This window comes from Brassica rapa, chromosome A02 (assembly GCF_000309985.2).
Source record: "Brassica rapa cultivar Chiifu-401-42 chromosome A02, CAAS_Brap_v3.01, whole genome shotgun sequence".
Lineage (NCBI taxonomy): Eukaryota > Viridiplantae > Streptophyta > Magnoliopsida > Brassicales > Brassicaceae > Brassica > Brassica rapa.
The window spans coordinates 5,877,341-5,896,264 of NC_024796.2; the positions used below are offsets into that span (position 1 = coordinate 5,877,341).

General features: G+C 35.4%; 4 protein-coding genes across 11 annotated transcripts; 3 read left to right on the plus strand and 1 right to left on the minus strand.

Annotated features, from left to right (window-relative positions):
• Positions 1–454: 454 nt before the first annotated feature.
• On the plus strand, positions 455–3,456 carry LOC103851693 (protein GLUTAMINE DUMPER 3). Its single transcript, XM_033284097.1, has one exon. It carries the CDS (start codon positions 2,652–2,654, stop codon positions 3,096–3,098), a length of 447 nt encoding a protein of 148 aa, XP_033139988.1. The 5' UTR covers positions 455–2,651; the 3' UTR covers positions 3,099–3,456.
• A 274-nt stretch (positions 3,457–3,730) lies between these two features.
• On the plus strand, positions 3,731–9,796 carry LOC117131741 (putative nuclease HARBI1). Of its 8 annotated transcripts, none has more exons than XM_033284095.1 (4): positions 3,731–4,565; positions 4,655–4,792; positions 4,891–5,001; positions 6,328–9,609. In XM_033284095.1, exons 1-3 carry the CDS (start codon positions 4,365–4,367, stop codon positions 4,990–4,992), a joined length of 441 nt encoding a protein of 146 aa, XP_033139986.1. In that variant the 5' UTR covers positions 3,731–4,364; the 3' UTR covers positions 4,993–5,001; positions 6,328–9,609. The 8 variants fall into 8 exon arrangements, with proteins under 8 accessions (XP_033139986.1, XP_033139987.1, XP_033139983.1 ...); XM_033284096.1 differs by having other exon boundaries at positions 3,731–4,138; positions 4,371–4,565; positions 4,891–9,290; XM_033284092.1 differs by having other exon boundaries at positions 3,731–4,792; positions 6,328–9,796.
• LOC117131766 (glutathione S-transferase T3-like) lies at positions 5,432–6,576 on the plus strand. Its single transcript, XM_033284229.1, has 3 exons — positions 5,432–6,079; positions 6,328–6,405; positions 6,490–6,576. Exons 1-3 carry the CDS (start codon positions 5,432–5,434, stop codon positions 6,574–6,576), a joined length of 813 nt encoding a protein of 270 aa, XP_033140120.1.
• Positions 9,797–17,510: 7,714 nt separating the features above from the next.
• On the minus strand, positions 17,511–18,674 carry LOC103249145 (zinc finger protein CONSTANS-LIKE 5). The gene is given in 2 exon segments (NM_001302069.1): positions 17,511–17,840; positions 17,976–18,674. Coding segments are annotated over 2 exon segments (1,029 nt in total).
• Between the last annotated feature and the right edge of the window lie 250 nt (positions 18,675–18,924).

Below are 18,924 nucleotides of genomic sequence, written 5' to 3' on the forward strand. Positions count from 1 at the left end.
TTGTTCTAATCATTTTCTCAATGTGTTTGACTAAACAGGAAAAAGCAAATGATAGGAACTTGACCACATACACTTTGATCCAAATAGACTGTGCAAAAATGTGGGGGACCCTTTTAGTTATCTCATTTATAATTTTCAAGTTATATCTCTAGCATTGATGAGATAATTGAGGTTTCATGGATATATATGGTTTGGTATGTTGTTTCCATTCCAGCTTTTTCATAAGGGTTTTTCACTTTTTCATTTTTTTGTTGAAGTGTATATATATATAAATATATATATCTTGTATCATCAAATATTTACATTAAAATAGTATTAAAGACGTAATCGAGGTGCTTGTCAAACCGCAAATTTATTTTTATTTTATAAGATTTTTAAAAAAAAAATATTTTCGTAAAAATATTTAATGTTATTTAAAATTATTAATATAATTAATATAATTAGTTTTAATATAAATAATGTTTCCCACTGATCCGGCGGGCGGATGCGGATAGATAATTTTTTTTGTTTACATAGAATCGAAAAAATGATTCGATCAGCGGGAGCCGGCCGGGTTGACCCTCAAATCAAAGCCAACGCTAGTGATTTTGCTGCATAGTGGATTTTTTTTTTAAAATGGTAAAACGATAGTGATCGTTTGTTAAAGCATATTATGGTGGTGGGTGGTCTACTTCCGTTCTGTTTCATTAACAATGATTTTTCTTCTGTTTTAAATTTTTGAAAGAATTTTGTTTTCACGTGATTTATGATAATAAACATATACCATGAAAATTTTCGGATCGTTATCATACTAATTGAAGAAAAAAAAAATTGAATACTTTTTGGTATGTTGCTATTTATTAATATATTTAGTCAGTAAACCCTTGCCTTCCGATATTTCAAGGTCTCATTCGTTTGTCTGATTGTTTCTTTTCTGTTTCTTTAGAATCATGCAATGTTACGCATAAAAGTCATAGATTAAAACCAGTATCTTCAAACTGCAATAATGTTTTATTAATATCTATACTCTCTAAGTAAAAAAAACTTAAACAAACATAGTGTTTTTAGTTGTTTTAGGTAACGTTCGCTTTATTTGTTTGGCGTTAACGTTTACAACGTTGCGGCCATCCCTTCACGTTTGCATCGCACACCTAATTTTAGCTGCTTTAAAGGAACCGTTTTGGGTTAGTCTCTTGTCCTTATCTAATTACCATATATGCCTCTGAAACCCTCTCCTTTCTCAGAGGGTTCTTTACTAAATATCTATTATGAATCAATGGGTTTCTTCGTGACAAAAAAAAGAATCAATGGGTTTCTTTTTATTTCTTCAAGTCCAAACAAAAATTCATCAACTTCGTAACGTGCTAACGTTTTACTTCTCTGTAATTTTGAAAGAAAAAAGTTACTAATCGAGTATATGTTGATCATAAGCTGGTTAACGACTATAAAACATAAAATACTAAGAAGATAATCCCATAAAGTCATGCAATATTTTATTTCAAAGTTTTTTTGAGTGGATTCGACACTTTCTAAATGGTTATTAATTATCTAAAACAGTAGTTAAGTGTTATAATTAGTGATTTTTTTTTTTTTTTTGTATCTTATAATTAGTGATTATTTATATTACAATTCCATTGTTTATCTTCAAAGAATGATTGAATCTAAGATATTTTTCGAAACACTCCACTGATTAAGTTTAAAAGTATTTTTTTGAATGAATAAGATTAAAAGTATATATAAAGGAATACTAATTAAGAAACATACCACCTTAGTTTGGATCCCAACTGATCATCTAACCAACGCAAACTCATAAGTAGACGTCTATGTATATATATATCAGTACACATGCATAAGTAACCTTGTCTATACGCATCAACTAAGAATCTTGGCATAATTTATCTCACATAGATGTTTTTTGTAATTGGTGACAAATATAGATATAAATATGGCTGATGTAAAATTGCAAGTACATATTTTGACCGTAATATTTATTTATTAATTAAGGAACTAAAAAATCTTTATCATAACTCTAGAAAAAAAAATATTGACATTTGAGTTATTGTAGGCATGTAGTGAATTTAGAAACTGTAGAAATAGCATGCAGGTTGTAGAAACTAGAAACTGCAAATGATTTGAAAGCTCTCTAACCGCAGAAAATAACTATTTGATTAAGAGTGTTTGCTGATACATCAAAGTTAATTTCCTTCTATAGCAAGCTTATTTTACCCACTTAACAAAAAAAAAAAAGCTTATTTTACCCTACACTTTTGGAATTCACAGAAATAGTACTTATACATCACCTCAACTGCTTTAGCAAACGGTGCAAAAATACAAAGCGTAGTTAAGTAATCACGCCATGACTCCACACAATCATCATTAGTGATAATTGATAAACATCAACAGAATTCGTTGTTGTTTTCCTCTAAATTACTTCTTACAAAATACAGAAAATAATAATAAAAAGTGGACGAAAAAAAGAATCTCATACGCAAAATTATAAAATGAAATATGCGTCACACACAATCCACGACGTTAATTCGTTTGCTCTCTTTCTATAAATTCATCCGTCACACTTCTCCTCCTCTCACCAAAACATTTTCTTATTAAAAAAAAACATAACATCAAATTTTATTTTTCGCTTACTTTCTTTCATTGTTTCACAGTCTACAAAAATGGAAGGAAGACAATACTACCCTCCAAGAGAAACCGTCGACGGAAACAGAACCACCATGGGAGGACCGCACTCGCCGTGGCATTCACCGGTTCCTTATCTTTTCGGTGGTTTAGCGGCGATGCTTGGTCTCATCGCCTTTGCTCTTCTAATCCTCGGTTGCTCTTATTGGCGTCTCTCTGGTTACTTCGACGGTGAGGAAAACCAGAGCAGAGACAGCGATCTTGAAGCCGGAGATATGAAACCTGATACAGCTGTGAAGGCTGTAGCTTTGCCGGAGAAGTTCTTGGTGATAATGGCCGGAGATGTGAACCCCACGTACTTGGCGACGCCGGCGGAGAAAAGCTGTACTTGTGACGATGATGAAGACGAGGAGGGTGGTGATGACGTGAAGGGTAATGATCAGGTGGTGCGGCGGAGTACTCAAAGCAACGGTGCGGCACGTTGAGAAACAGAGTACATGAAGAGAAGAAACAGAGGATCAACAGTTCTTTAGACTACTGTTTGTATCTGACCCGGTTGTTTCTGGATATTGGGTTGGGTCAGAGCTCTACATGATGAGCCTTAAATATAGTCTGACTCTTACTATGGCGGATAACTATTATTAAAAAAAAAACAATTAGGAAATGAGTTTGGATCATTAGGAAAGTGTTCTGCTTGACAATGTTATTTAATCTCAGCTTTTGATTTATTAAGTTGTTTAGGCTTTTTCGTTTTCAGATTTGTAAGTTTGTAATTCATCAGTTTTGTTCCATTTCGAATTTTGATGGATATATCCTGGAAAAAATGTGAACATATTTGTGATTTTTGAAATTTGAATAAAAATGTGACTATGATTAAAATTGTATTTGTGATGGTCAAGAGTCAGGACCAGTTCATGTTTTACGTAGAATTAATTTGACACGTCTAAAGGCACATGCAGAAGATAGTCTTCTGAACTGTACACTCGTATGTGTCTTCTCTGATGCGGCGAGGTGTAGTAGTTGGCATTCAATCAATGGCCTTAGTGTGTAATTTATCTCATTTTATCATAGTTTCTACATGAAAATGACAACGAATGTTTGTAGGTTTTTTGAAAAGACGTTAACGTCCCTATGTTTCTTTTTTTTTTCATGGGCCATCTAATCTTGTAACCCTGGCTAAGAGCAGCCGCATCGACGGTTTATAACCGGATCACGGGCTCGGGATCCTAGGCCCATTCGATTAAAAGAAAATGTTTATTGGGTTTAATATCGTGATCCGTCTCTTGCGGGTGAACCCGTATGATACGGGGTCAATCCACGCGTCGAAAGCAGAGTGGACACGCGAGTCCGCGTGTAGACGGAGAAAAAAAGGGTTGCGCGATAGATCATTCATTTTCAGTTCTCTCTTCTAAAGCTAGGGTTTTTGTTCTCTCTCTGGCGATTTTTCCTGCGACGCGGTAGCCGGATCATTTTCTGTTCTTTCTTCGATCTAATCAACGTCGTACTCTCTCGTAGACGATCTGAGGTGAGTATCCACTAGTTTCACCGATTGATTCAATCGTTTGGGGTCGAAAGCGTTTTAGGTTAAAATTCGATTTGGGGGTCTTGATTTATGATTTTGGGGGTTTTGTCGTAGGGTTCGAAATCAAAAAGGGGGTATAGATTTGTGGTTTAAAATCGTCATGCGGGTTCGTTTATTGTAAAATCGATTTAGTTTATAGTCAGGGTTCTAAAAGGAATCGTATTTTGTGATGCAGATGGATCCCGCAACAGAGATAAGAGATTCAAAGAGGACTAAGGAGTACATCAACATGCTCTCTTCTGTGGCTGATTCAGAGTACGGGATTCCGACGAGGTGTCCCTGCGGTGGCAGTATCATTCACGAGGTTCGTGGGAAGGACGACTACGACACTCTTCCTGGGAAGCGGTTCTTCACCTGCAAAAACTACGAGGTACGGTTGTTGTTAATTGCAGTTTGAAATTTCTGTTTTTAAACGAGATAGAGTATTGATTCAAATTTTTTTTTTTTTTTGGTACCAAGGCTGATGGGTTTCATTATCGTCAGCCTTGGGTCATTGGTGTGGAGGAGCAGATCGAACGCCTCACTAAGCGTCTGGAGGAGGTGGAGGAGGTGATAAACTGGGTGCCGGAGGTCAATAACCACATTCAGAGACTGGAGGTAACTAGATTCTAATTTGATTTCAATTCTGTGCATTAACTAGATTCTTAATTTTTTATGCATTGACTAACACTGTATGATTGTTCTTTCTTGTACAGGCAGAGGTGAAAGACCTCACTCGGGAGGTTGATAACCTCACTGGGCAGGTTTACAACCTCTCTGTGCAGGTTGAGGTCTTGGAGAAGCTCTGCTTCGACTGAAAACAAAAGGTAACCCTTACTCTACACTGGTTAACTACAGTGGTAGCTAGCTAGAGTTTAACCACACTTAGTTGAGTTTTAAAAATTATAGGTAGTTGCGAATTCAATGGTAGTGAGTGGTTGTCTTTCAAATCGGTGTAGTTGAGTTTTTAAAATTTATTTGATGTTCATTCAATGAAATCTGTGTAGTTATACCTATGTTGTACTTGTTGTAGAGTCATTAAAACACACACACACCAAACACTAAAACTAGTATATAGTAATTATAACCAAAAACACACACCATACTTAAACTAGTTTAATCAATGCTTGGTAGTTAGACAAACACACACACGTAATCAATTTGTTGTACTTTCTAACACTAAAACTAGTATTAAAACATAGGCATGATCCACATCTCAAAACACACCAAACTTTTAAAACTTCTATCTAAAACTAAATGGAACCAATTTCCCTTAACTCTCACGGGTTCGTTAACCTCCTTGCCTCCCAGAGCAGTCAACCAATAGATATTGGTTGTTCTGAGGTTCCAAAATCTGCGGAAAGGCGGAAATGGACAACCAAAGAAGATGTGGTGCTGATCAGTGCTTGGTTGAACACCAGCAAGGATCCAATCGTGAGTAATGAGCAGAAGGCTGGCTCATTTTGGAAGCGCATAGAGGAGTTTTTGAATGCAAGCCCTCTGCTCGTTGGCTCCGTTCCTAGGGAGTGGAGTCAGTGTAAGCAGAGGTGGGGTAGGGTTAACGAACAGGTTTGCAAGTTCGTGGGATGTCACGAAGCTGCTTTGAAGAAGCAAGCCAGTGGACAAACTGAGAATGATGTCATGAAGGCGGCTCATGACATCTTCTTTAATGATTACAATTCCAAGTTCGTTCTTGAACATTGTTGGAGGGAGCTTCGGTTTGATCAAAAATGGAGATCCCACACTTCGACACGAGATGGTTCAAAGGAGAAGAGGAAGGAACCTGCAGAGGAGGTGGGTCGCGAGGAAGATGTTAGGCCTCCCGGTGTGAAGGCTTCCAAAGCAGCAAAACGCAAGAAACACTTGAATGAACCAGCGTTTGATCAGATAGAGAGCATTTTAGAGGCAAAGAATAACTTATCCAAAAAAAAACTCCTAGATAGGTTGCTAGTAAAAAATGAAGAAACTCTATCTGATCAAGAAAGAGCTCTAAAAAACAAACTCATTTCAGAAATGCTTTAACGTGGTGAGTGGAAGCTTTTTTGTGCATTTATCAGTTGCTTTTTTGAATATGTTTTGGTTTCTGTATATTGATAATGTTGGTATATGATTTGGTATCTAGATTATTGATATGTATCCATTTTTCTTTGTAGGTCACGGGTTCAAGGAGGAGGATGCGTGTGGACGTGGTTGTAGGTCTCGGTATCTTTATGTATCATATCAAGTCACGGGTAAGGTTGATGGTTGTTGTAGTATTATGTCAGATTGAATCACGGGAGAGTGTAGTATTTTGTATGTTTCTACACTCGTTTTAGGACCTTCGGTTAATATGGGTGTATGTACCCAGAGGATGTGTTTTCAAGTCACGGGTGTATGTCCCCACGACTTGCCTTTTCAACTGACGGGTGTATGTACCCGAGCAACTTGACTCATGTATCTCTATATATATAAACTATGTCTTTCTATTATTTTTGTGCATCAAAGTGTTTCACAATAGTTGTAAACTTGAAAGCCAAAACTTCTAAACTTGTAAACTTCGTTGATAAACTTCTACTTGTCAAAAACTTCACCAAAACTTCACCACTTCACCAAAACTTCACCAAAACTTCACCAAAACTTCACCACTTCTCATCCATCACCACGGGGGTTCACCACGATTGCATCGACATCACCACCTCTACTTGTCAAAAACCAATCCATAGAGGTAAAATACAAACTTTTCTTTTGTTTTTATGAGGCAATGAAACAATGAAAAAATGAATTTCATTTCTATAACTTTATACAAACTCCCTATAGTTTTATGAGGCAATGAAACAATGAAAAAATGAATTCCATTTCTATAACTTTATACAAACTCCCTATAGTTTAAAAAGATAAACATACCATATAGAAAAGAAAAAAGATGGATTATATGAAAAAATATTATACTCCCTATAGTTTATGAAAAAAAAATGAACTATAACTTCAAAATCCAAAAAACAATTATTAAAAAGATAAACATACCATATAGAAAAGAAAAAAGATGGATTATATGAAAAAATATTATACTCCCTATAGTTTATGAAAAAAAAATCGAACTATAACTTTAAAATCCAAAAAACAATTATTAAAAAGATAAACATACCATATAGAAAAGAAAAAAAATGACCACCATTTAAAAAAATTTAACTATAAGTTCTTCTTTTGTAGCAAGAAAAAGATCAATAAATATCATCAACAATGTCTTCCTCATCAAGCGATGAAGCAGATAAAGCTTTTGATGAAATGGTCGACGAAGTTGTTGATAATTTCATAGACACAGTAGTTGATGGTCAAACCAACTACCGGAAGAAACGAGCTTATATCGAAAGAGATCAAGAGCGAGGACACAATCAACTATGGAAAGACTATTTCATGGAAAATCCTACATACCCACCTGAAATGTTTAGGAGGCGTTTTCGAATGAACAAACCACTGTTCCTTCGCATTGTCGAGCGTCTAAGTAGTGAAGTTCCATACTTTCAGCAAACAAGAGATGCTGCGGGAAGGTACGGGCTTTCTCCCCTTCAAAAGTGTACGGCAGCTATACGTATGCTCGCATATGGTCAGTCGGGAGATACATATGACGAATATCTCCGACTTGGTGACAGTACATCACGTTTATGTTTGGCAAATTTCACTGATGCAATAATACAGTTGTTTGGAGATGAGTATCTACGCAAGCCTACACCCGAGGATCTTCAACGATTACTCGATGTTGGAGAGGTACGGGGGTTTCCGGGGATGATAGGCAGCATCGACTGTATGCACTGGGAGTGGAAAAACTGCCCAACGGCTTGGAAAGGTCAGTTCACACGTGGTTCAGGAAAGCCGACAATTGTCTTAGAAGCTGTTGCATCACAAGATCTTTGGATATGGCACGCATTTTTCGGCTTACCAGGTACCCTCAACGATATCAATGTTCTAGATCGGTCACATGTTTTTGATGACATCTTACATGGTCGAGCACCTAAAGTTAAGTTCAAGGTCAACAACCACACTTATCGTATGGCCTACTATCTTACTGACGGAATTTATCCAAATTGGGCAACATTTATCCAATCCATCCCACTTCCTCAAGGTCGTAAAGCCGAGAAATTTGCTGAAAAACAAGAATCCGCCAGAAAAGATGTCGAACGGGCTTTTGGAGTATTACAATCGAGGTTTGCAATTGTTAAAAACCCAGCTAAACAATGGGACAAGGCAAAGATAGGAAAGATAATGAAAACTTGTGTCATATTGCACAATATGATAGTAGAGAACGAACGACACGGATACGCTCAAATTAATACGTCTGAGTTTGAGTCAGGAGAGTCCAGCAGAAGTTCAAGGGTCAGAACCAGAGATAGTATTCATGTCGGTGATATGTTAGGCATCCGCAGAGAAGTTCGAGATTTAGAGACGCATGCTCGATTGAAAGCTGATTTAGTGGAAAATATTTGGCAAAAGTTTGGTGATGAAGATGAATAAGCTTTGTATGTTTTTGAATTTCTCTATTTATGTAATCTACTCTTAATGTATTGAATAAAAATTTTTCATAATTTTATAATATATTTTACTATTTTATTCATGTATTCTGAATTATTTCAAAATTTTCTTTTTTTTTAATTTATATTTTTATTTTATTCCTATGAACTCCTTCTTCGGGTTCACTAATGCAGAAAACAACAAATACAGGTTCATAACTATTTATGGCCCCACCAAAAAATATTTAAAAAATTGGGTGAACCCCAATGGGGGGTTCACCAATGCTCATGCTCTAAGTTTCTACTTTTTATTGCTTTAAAGCATGCCTTCTTTAAATGGGTTACAAGACTATAGTGGCGAATGATCATTTATGTTCATAAATTAAATTTATAAATTAACTTTTAAGTCTTTTATAAATAACCGTCAAACTTTTGTTTCAAAATAGAAGCTGTATCATCTTTGTTACATAGTTTTTTTTTTTTTCCCAAATTGAAATTCATTCATAACTGAAGTACGACAGTTCAATACATAAGCTGGCGGATACAAAACATCCCCAGAGACAAGAGCCCAAAGAACAGGCAGCTAAAACCCACACCGGAGTAACTTTTGAACACCAACTTAACAAGCAAAATAACAATACATAACTACACAAAAGTATGCAACAAACAGTGCAAAAGACCTCCAAGCTAAATAGCAGGTAACGAGAATCTGGATATATCGATGCTGCACTTGGCACGCCACACGATACCATCCACTTGTAGAACCCGAAGACCCCATCGCGCCTTCTCAACCCGGATCTATCGCTGCCGCCTATGGCCTGCCAAACGATACCATCCCCACTCGTAACTCAGAACCAAGACTTCATAACCCGACTAGAGAGATCGCTTCACAATCCAAACATCTCTCGGATACGGCTTGAACGCACTATTTGACGCCCACTTTTGCATCTAGATAGAAGTCCAACAAAACCTCCACACAACCAAGCTTCGCCGCTCACATCTGAAAACCAGAATAAACAATAACACACCAAAACGACGAAAGATTCTTGCAACCACCATAACCCGGAGATAATTTTGCAACTGAATATGTCACTGCACTAACCACCGATAGACTCCAAGAACCAACACCATGAAACACGCATGACAATACCATGAAACACGCAGGAGGAACCAACAGGTACACCACAGCTAAGATAATCTGCCTACCAGAAACTCCATAAACAAAACCATAACTAAGAGAAATAGAAAAAGATCCAGAAGCTGTCCACATCGGAATCGTCACCGAGCTGTCGCGAGACCACCAATAATAGATGAGAGGAAGAAGCACAAACACCAACTGTTGCCGGTGCTGGTTCGCAGTGACAGACGATCTCGAGAAACAAGGGCACACACCACCGTCTGAGAGAGAAGGGCGAGAAGCTTCCCAACCCAAAGATAGGTATGAGAAGAAGCTACGGTGGGAGCTCCGACGAAACTCATCCACCGTCTTTCTCTTCACCCTGCCGCCATGGATCTGTAAGATATATCCACATCTAGTCCAACAACTAGATCCGGAGGCTATATGTCTAGCCGGATATATGAGCCCTCTCCGAAAGTAGAACTGAAGAGAAAATCGCTTCGTTAACCATAGCCGACCCCTCCTTACCCTCACCTAAACAAAATCTCATTTTTTTCACCAGATCTAACATCTGAGAAGCGGATCCACACCAAATTCAAATCCAGAGAAAAAGATATATCGATTCATGATGAGAGAAGCAAGGAGAGGCAAAACGAAAGAGGAAACTAGGGGTTCCGGCACCGGCGCTACTCGCCACCACCGGAAAAGCAAGGGTCGTAGAGGTTGTCTGCAAGGTGAAAAGATGGAAAAAAAAACTGAAAACTTGTTACATAGTTTTAAATTGTCTTAATTGAAACAGATATATTTTATTAAATTCAAACATTAAGGCTCACTTCACAAGCTATCTTCTGGCATTCGGCTTAAAACCCTATACACCGTGGGTCTAATTTGGGCTAGTTTAGTTGTATTCACTTTGTTGTTTAACAATAATTTTGGGCCAACATTGGACCAACCGTTGAATAAAATTTCATACGCCAAATAACGATCAGGCCGAAAGGAGACCATCTCATGCAATGATCATTGAGCTTATTGCGCTTTATACGTCTAATACCTAATTTCCTATGTTTTTGTCCGCTTAAAAGGATTATTTGACTAATTAGGAATTCAACTATTGTTGTTGCAGTTGGTGAAGAGTCAAAAAGAACAAAAGAAGATTCCAATGAAGAACTCTTTACTAATGGGTCTGTATTGGGTTTCTACTAGGCTATGCCATATAGTTACTACTAAACCCATTGGGTTGTAAACTCTTTTGTTCCTTTATTTTAATGTTTAATGAAAGCCAGTTCAAAAAAAAAAAAGATTCCAATGAAGAAGAAGATAACTGACATTCACCAGGCAAAAGCTCATGTGTCTCCATGCTTGGAGAGTTTGCTTACACTTGCTACCAGAATCAAGTATGATTAAAAAAAAAAGTTTCCTAGTTTGGCGTACGAGGATTTTTGAACTGTACTAAACCGGAAACTAGGGAGCGTTAATGAGACAAAACGTTTCGTATAAATTGGAAAATTTGGATGCCAAGGTAGGGTTTAACTCAAACATTGGAAGATGACTAATCGATGAAGTCAAGTCAATTTTTTTTTGGTAAAAAAAGTCAATTTTTGCTCACTATCTTGTTCTTTCCTGACCAACCACTCAAACATTCAGCTAAAGGTCCGGTTCAGTCTAGAGAACCACGATCCAATTCAGAATCATTGTAATAACTCATTTTGTGTTTTGCTAGGATATGGGATGAGATCAGAAGCTATGTCTCAACCTTTGCTCCATCTACTTGCTCTCTTTTAGTTTGGGAATCAAAGATGACCGCATATAGATTGTTACTCCACAATTTCACGAGGCTAAAGCATAATAATATGCCGTTTACGTTTGATACTAAGATTTGTTTAGCGGATTCGAACAAATACTCACTCCATACAGTTTTTTAGAAATATTTGTTTCAAAAACCATATTTTTTGCATTTTGTACGCATTTTATTATATACAATAATGATAAATGTAAATATGGAAAGATTAAATTTATTGAATTTTTATTAATTTAAATATATAATAGTTAATATTAATATATAATAATTAAAATTTAATTAGGTGATTCTCTCATTCTCATGCACATATAAATAGTTTTAAATAATTAAATAATAAGAATCGTTAAATGCTTGTTTTTGTTGTTTATGATTTTTATGTAATTTCATAATTTCTATTTAAGATAAATAAATAAAATTTCATTAAGCATGATTAAATTTTGTGAACAGATATAAATATTTACACATTTGTTTATAATTTATAAGCCATTTTTTATTTATATTATGAAAAATAAATAAAATATCATATTAAGTATCATTATAGTCTCATATTAATTTGGTATGTGATTTCATATATAATATTTAAGTTGGATCAGGTAGGTATGCTAAACTCCATATATTATTTCAAATTAAATAATAATTTCCCATTACAATAAAATAAAACTATTATTGTTTTAGATTGACATCTCTATCCTCGTGACTTTTTATAACTAATCATTTAGCTAAACTCATATACCTTATGTACAGTCGAAACTAGTGTTGGAGCAGGTCCGACCCTGTGCATGTGCTCAGAATGCATTTGCATAGGATCCATTACAGCATTTAAGAAATTTTAGCCCAGATTAAAACCTAAAATTATTTAAAAGAAAAAAAAATTTAAAGAAAAGATCCCCAATTTTTGTTTCTTTTATTTAAAAGTGTTTCAAAAAAAATATTTCAGCTCAGGCCCGGTTTTCTGTTGAGACGGGCCGGTGTTGGAGACAGGTAACAGAAGAGAGTTGGTTGATCAGATATTGTAGTATAAGTACGTCGATCAACAGATCAACAGGCTTTTTCTTACTGCTTCACATTGTGTCCAACAATGACCAATATTACGACCAAGCGTGACTTAGGTTGCATTAGATATCGATCGTAACATATTAGAACCAACAAAAAAAATGAATTACAAGGGTTTTGTGACTTTATATCATGTGATTAAGGTATTGGAATTGCTCGCAAATGGGAACGAGGCTAAGATTGCGAAGAGCTGGAGAATGCCTAAGGATAATGACGGTGAGGATAATGATGCATGGGATGACTATTCTATGTTTTTCGGATATGATGTTCCTTTGGATACTTCCTTTTAAAATTTGTTTTTTTTTTAATCTAATATCTACTTTTTCATAGATTTTTGTTCTTTTAATTCCTTTTAATCTTCATGAGAATTGAGGGATTCATCCCATAGGTAGGTAGGTAGGTATCAAGTTTCACAACTAAATATGTACCGTTTTCGTTTATTCACTATTTAATTAAATGAAAAACATAATTTATACACAAAACTAAAATATATATTACCCTCTTCTTTTTACAATTTTGATACAGAGCCAAAACATACGTATTCTTTATCTTACTGTTAGAGCATCTCCAACCAAAAACTTTATTTTAAAAAAAGAAAAACCTCAAAACGAAGATTTGAAAATTGATTACTCAAACCATAAATTCTCAAAAAAATATTTAAAAGTTTATTTATTTACATTATAGTCTTTGACATTAACAAAATATATTAATAGTGATAAAGCTTCAAAAATACATATAAATATAATTTTAATATATTATACAACACACAATATTACAATATTATATAATATAAATAATATAAAATACATATATAATAAAATAACCCCATATACACAAATTTTAGAAAGTTTCATATAACATGCCAAATTACTTAAGCCTTATTTTCATAAGATATGTAAGTGTTTATATAATTTTCTTTAATTTGTGTTAAATGTATTTTTATTTTGTGTGAGCTTTATTTATTGTATATTTCTATTGTGTGAACTTTATTTTCATGTTATCTAATATTTATTTTATTTTATTTTATTTTGATGTATTTAAATTATGCTAAATAAAGTTATTATATATTTGTTTAAAAAATAATTGTAAGGACTAAAAAGGAAATGAATAGTAGTTTTTATGTTTTTAATAGTGAAATCTCAAATTTGAGATGTCACTATTTAAAACCTCAAAATTTGAACATTTGAAATTGGGTTGGAATGACAAAAACCTCAAAATTTGAGGATTTAAAATTGAGTTGGAGATGCTGTTATGGTTCCAAAATTAAAAGAGTTGAGAGTACTATAAAATCAATGAAAAGTCAGCCAAAACGAACCCCAACTTTTTTTATTTATGATAATAAAAACCGCATTACATATGACTTATGTATGTATAGAATAAGATACATGAATTTGTCGTTATCGAAAACAAGTAATTTGATAAAAGAAAAAAAAAAGCAGTGGCACTTCAATCCAATAAGAAAAGAAAGCAATAGTATCTAGACAGAGACAGATTTTTCAAAGGTGGAATTTGTAATAACATTAAATTCAATGAGAGAAAAAAAGCAATAGTATGGATATAAATGCTGGAATTTGTAATAAGATATCTAATAACAAAATTTGATACACCAGTTGAGATTATATATAAATACTTCGGCGTTGAAGCCAAAAGAACAATTTTTCTTTTTCTTGTACTAAATTTTGTGATCAAGTAAATTGTTAACCAAATTAGCTAGGCAATGTACATCCAATTATGCCATCGTATGTTACTTCTTTTTGTTAGCTTTATTTATTTTGTTGCTATTCACAATGTTCATCTAGTGGAAGATGGGAACTGTCAGGATAGGGATTAAGGTGCAGAAGAGGACCACGAGACAATCCTTGGGCCGGCGATTCACGTGGTTGGGGTGTGGTCGGACCCTCCACTTGTCCCCTCTTCGACCCAAGTCCATGTCGGACCCCCTTTGGGCCACGCAGGTCTCACTTTCAAGAAGCCGACAGATAGTTATCTTTTTTACTCCCAGTTTATTGATTCAACTGGTATAACAAGTTTATTTCCATCTAAATGTGACACTGTGTCTTTATTACCTCTTCTTTATAACATTGGTGGTAGTTTACATAAGAAAAGGTTTCCAAAACTCGCGAGTCATGACCGTAAAGTTATGATTACTTATTGACGATCGATTTCAATATTTTCTATACACGAGTGTTATATATAAGCATTTCAAGATAACGAATACGAAAAACTGTGAACGTCTTGATTTAGATGTAAAACTCGTTCTAGATACTGAGATTTAAGATAGCATTTTCAAAAATGACTAACCATCCAAAGTTTTCAGAGAAAGAGACTTTAGCTGAATATGATGTTCATTTATATATAATATCAACAATGGTCATATAGTTCGACATTGATTGTTTCCATAGATGTGTAGTTTGATCTGTGTGGCTACAAAACTATTGCAATGAAGCTATGATATAACCTTTAAACAACTAATATATAGTTAGACATATAAATATTAAGTGTATCAACCTATCTAATATTTATTCATGCCAGGACGAGATGCTATATTTTTTTTATATGAAAGTGCTTTTCGAAGAATCAGTTCGTCTGACTTGATCTAATTTAGATGGACAACCGACAAAAAAAATTATTCATGCTTTTATTTGATTTTTTTTCATTTATCTGAATATTAATATAAGTTCAAAAAGTTATACAAAAATGGACAATCTAAGATAACTACAAAGACATGTGCATTCACACAGGATTACACGCGTTATCATGCAAACTTAGAGAAGTGTACTTAACGAAATCATATTGAAACTGAACTGCAATTAATAAGACCAAGCTGATAACTATATGACTAGTATATAATAGACAATGAGTCTGGTAGAGTTTACCTAACGAGCTTAATCCAAGGTTAATTGAGGGAAAATCACCATACGTACCCAATTTATTCGTGACACTCAACATCAAACTTTTAATTATTTCTTTTTTTGATTAATAAATCAAAACTTTAGGTCCATGTATTGTCAGATCTTTGCTTTAATGCGCTATTATTAACGTTATTATGATTGTATATATGTGGCCCCAAAGCCACAGCATTTCGTAGCCACTATTTGCAAATCTTAAGCTACCTTGCAAAAAATGATCATGCCTAAACTGCACATATTGCATCAAGGTCTCTAAACCCACTTGGATGGCAGAGGTCTCTATCAAGTATCAACTATTGCGATCAAAACTATTGATTATGTGTAACTTTATATTTTCGCTAAACTTGGTACAGATTCATAAAACGTAACTATCTGCCTATTAAGATATAAATGACTTACATAGTTCATTCTGAAGAGAGTGCATGAGTTCAGAAGATTATGTAAATAGTTAGCGCTTAGCAGATTGTTTTGCTCTTTTCCTTGTGTAGTTTCATTATATCAAATATATACAAAAACCTTAAATAAGTTGTAAAGTCATCTCCAACTCCACTCTATTTTTTACTCTAAAATAGAATTTAGAATAAAAATGTTCCAATGGTATTTTATTTCTCACTCTATAATATAGTGAAAAATAGGTTTACTTCAAATATAGAGTAATTTGTTTTTTTTTGTTCATCACTCTATTTTCTACTCTAAAATAGAGTACAATTGGAGCAAATTCAAACTCTATTATAAAATTATTATATTTTATGAGTAAAAAATAAAGTAAGCCATTAGAAATGGTCCAAGAAAACTACGATGTAACCTTTAAGCTATATAATGTAACTGACCATAAAAGTTTTATAAACTAAAAATCCATAACCTAGAATTCATGATGTAAGTAATCAGTGATTTTGTAAATAATTAGTACTTATTAAATTAATTCTAAGTTTTATAAATCATGAGTATGCATGGTTGGATGAATGGCATAAAAAGGATTGCACAACCAAAGACCTAAGAGCACCCCCATTGAGGGTTCATGGAGGGAGTTTACACAAAAACCAAGAAAAAAAATAATAAAATAATTCAATCTCATGAACCCTCTCTCTCCTAAAGTTCTCTTGGTTGAACCCCTCTCTCCTAAAGTTCATCACTGTAACGCGGGCTCCACATATCGTGGCGGCCTGCTATTGGTCTAACTTTTTTTTTTTTTTTAAAAAAACTAAAAAGAAGAAAAAACAAATTTTAATAATAAAAAACTAAAAAGATGAGCTATTAATCAGTAAATCACCGATCATTTACGACAAAGCATCATAGTCCTAAAATGACTTTGACTTTATCTGACAATAATCACGATCCTGCAGAGACATAAAGATTGGCTCTACAGAAACCCAAAAGGCAAATTTTATGAAGTTTCGGAGAAAACCATTAACTGCATTCTTCTTACTTTTCCTCAATTTTTTTCTGAAAAGTCAACCTTTTCGTCTATTACTCTGCGAAATTTCCAGATATATTGGAATATACAACGAGATTTTTCAATAATTAAGGTAATTAATTACTTAACGGAGGAAAAAACAAATATCTCTCAACGGCGGACTGAATTGGATTTTCGTTTTACGGCGAAGTAAAAATATTGAACCAAGACTGTACTTTTACAAAAACAAAAACAACAGTAAGAATTTGATTTCCGCTATAGCAACTATATTTAATTGATAAATTGTGTTATAAAATATTCCATCTAATCTCCTCCGTCAACATATAATAGAGACAAGACAACATCAGCCAATATATAAAACCGTAATTACCAAATTATATGATTTTCACTTTTCTAAAATAAGCACACATAAATAGAAAAAAAAAGTTACAGCTTACAGTGGCAGCGAGCTGCGAGAGAGACAGTAAAAAAAAAAAGTAATCGGGCGAAGCTGTAAGAAAGGATAAATTGGTTGTCTACAATAAGTCGACGGGTGGAAGAGAGGATGAGCTTTCAGGTAAATCAGAACGTCGGTACGACACCGTATTGCCCAGCTGAAGCGTAAACCTGACTAAAGAAAACGTCGTCGTTCTCAGTCTCCGTTCGTTTCGCGAAACGGCCTTTGATCCTTGGCCGTGACTCAGCGTAAGCTTTCCTCGAAGCGTAACGTATCGTCTTCTCGAACTTCCTGTTCTTCCGCTTCTCTCTGTACCTCAGAACCCGAGCCTCCCTGTCCATGGAGCTCGGTTGCTCGCCGGTAGTCCCCGTCGAGGTAGTGATCGTGCTCCGGTTAAACGGGACGGAGGTGGTCCCGTCGGGAACGACGCCGTATTCGAGAGACGAAGTCGAGACCTGAAAGTGAAAATCGAAAATCAGTTAAAAAAGTTTCTGACTATTTCGAGAAACTCCACGGAGGATTTTTTTTTTTTTTTTTTTTAACATTTAGACCAAAAAAAAAAAAAACTCCACGGAGGAGAGGAGACTTACACTATGGCTGATTGATTGAGTTGGGTAGGTGAAAGTCGAGAGCTTTGATCTGCAGAAGTCTATGTCGAAGCAGTGGTCGTTGTTAGTTACAGGAAGAGGCTCTGTTTTTGTCTGAACCGGTACGAGGCTGTCTGCTCCGAACGTGTTTGGGTACTCGAAGTCAATGAGTCGATCGAAGTCAGAGAACATAAACTCAGAAGACTTCAGTTCAGTTACAGTTTCGATTTTTGCCGGTTCGTTGAAGTCGTTAGGGAGCAGCCACGGGCACAAACCGAGCTCGTCGGCGTTTCCGATCACCGGAACGGCGGTTAAGTCGACGGTGGTGGAATCGCCGAGGACTCCAAACGTGGAAGGTGAGATTTTCGCGACGGCTGAGTCGAAGAAAGACTCGACGGGGACTCGTTCATGGCGGCTAGCGAGAGGATTAGCCGAGTGGATGTCGGAGTCGCAGGTGACGCAGAGTGAGGCGGCGTCGGCTTTGCAGGTGACGGCGGCGGGAGCTTGTTCGCAGACTTCACAGAGGTACACGCGCTCGTGACGCGTGAAGGAGTGGATGCTTGTGTCGCAAGTGATGCATAAGAAGGCTGAGTCGAATCGGCAGTACACGGCGGCGGAAGCTGATTTACAAGCGTCACAGGAACGCGCCGCCGCGCCCCAGCCGCCGGAGAGTGGTTTGATGCTCTCTAAGCCGAATCCCATTTACTTCTTCTCTCTCTACTCTTTTTTGTTCTCTCTTAAATTTAATTTTCACAAAACTCTCTTTGAAGTTTTTGGAACCTAAAGTTTGAGAATGTGTGAGAGTTGGGTATTTGATTTGCTTGGATGATCTGTCATGCCCAGTCGGATAGAGAACACACAGTACACGCCAACGAATTATAATGTGACACATGTAGAAATATTGTCCACATAAAATACTATTTTTCAATATAGTATGGGGTTTTAATAATGT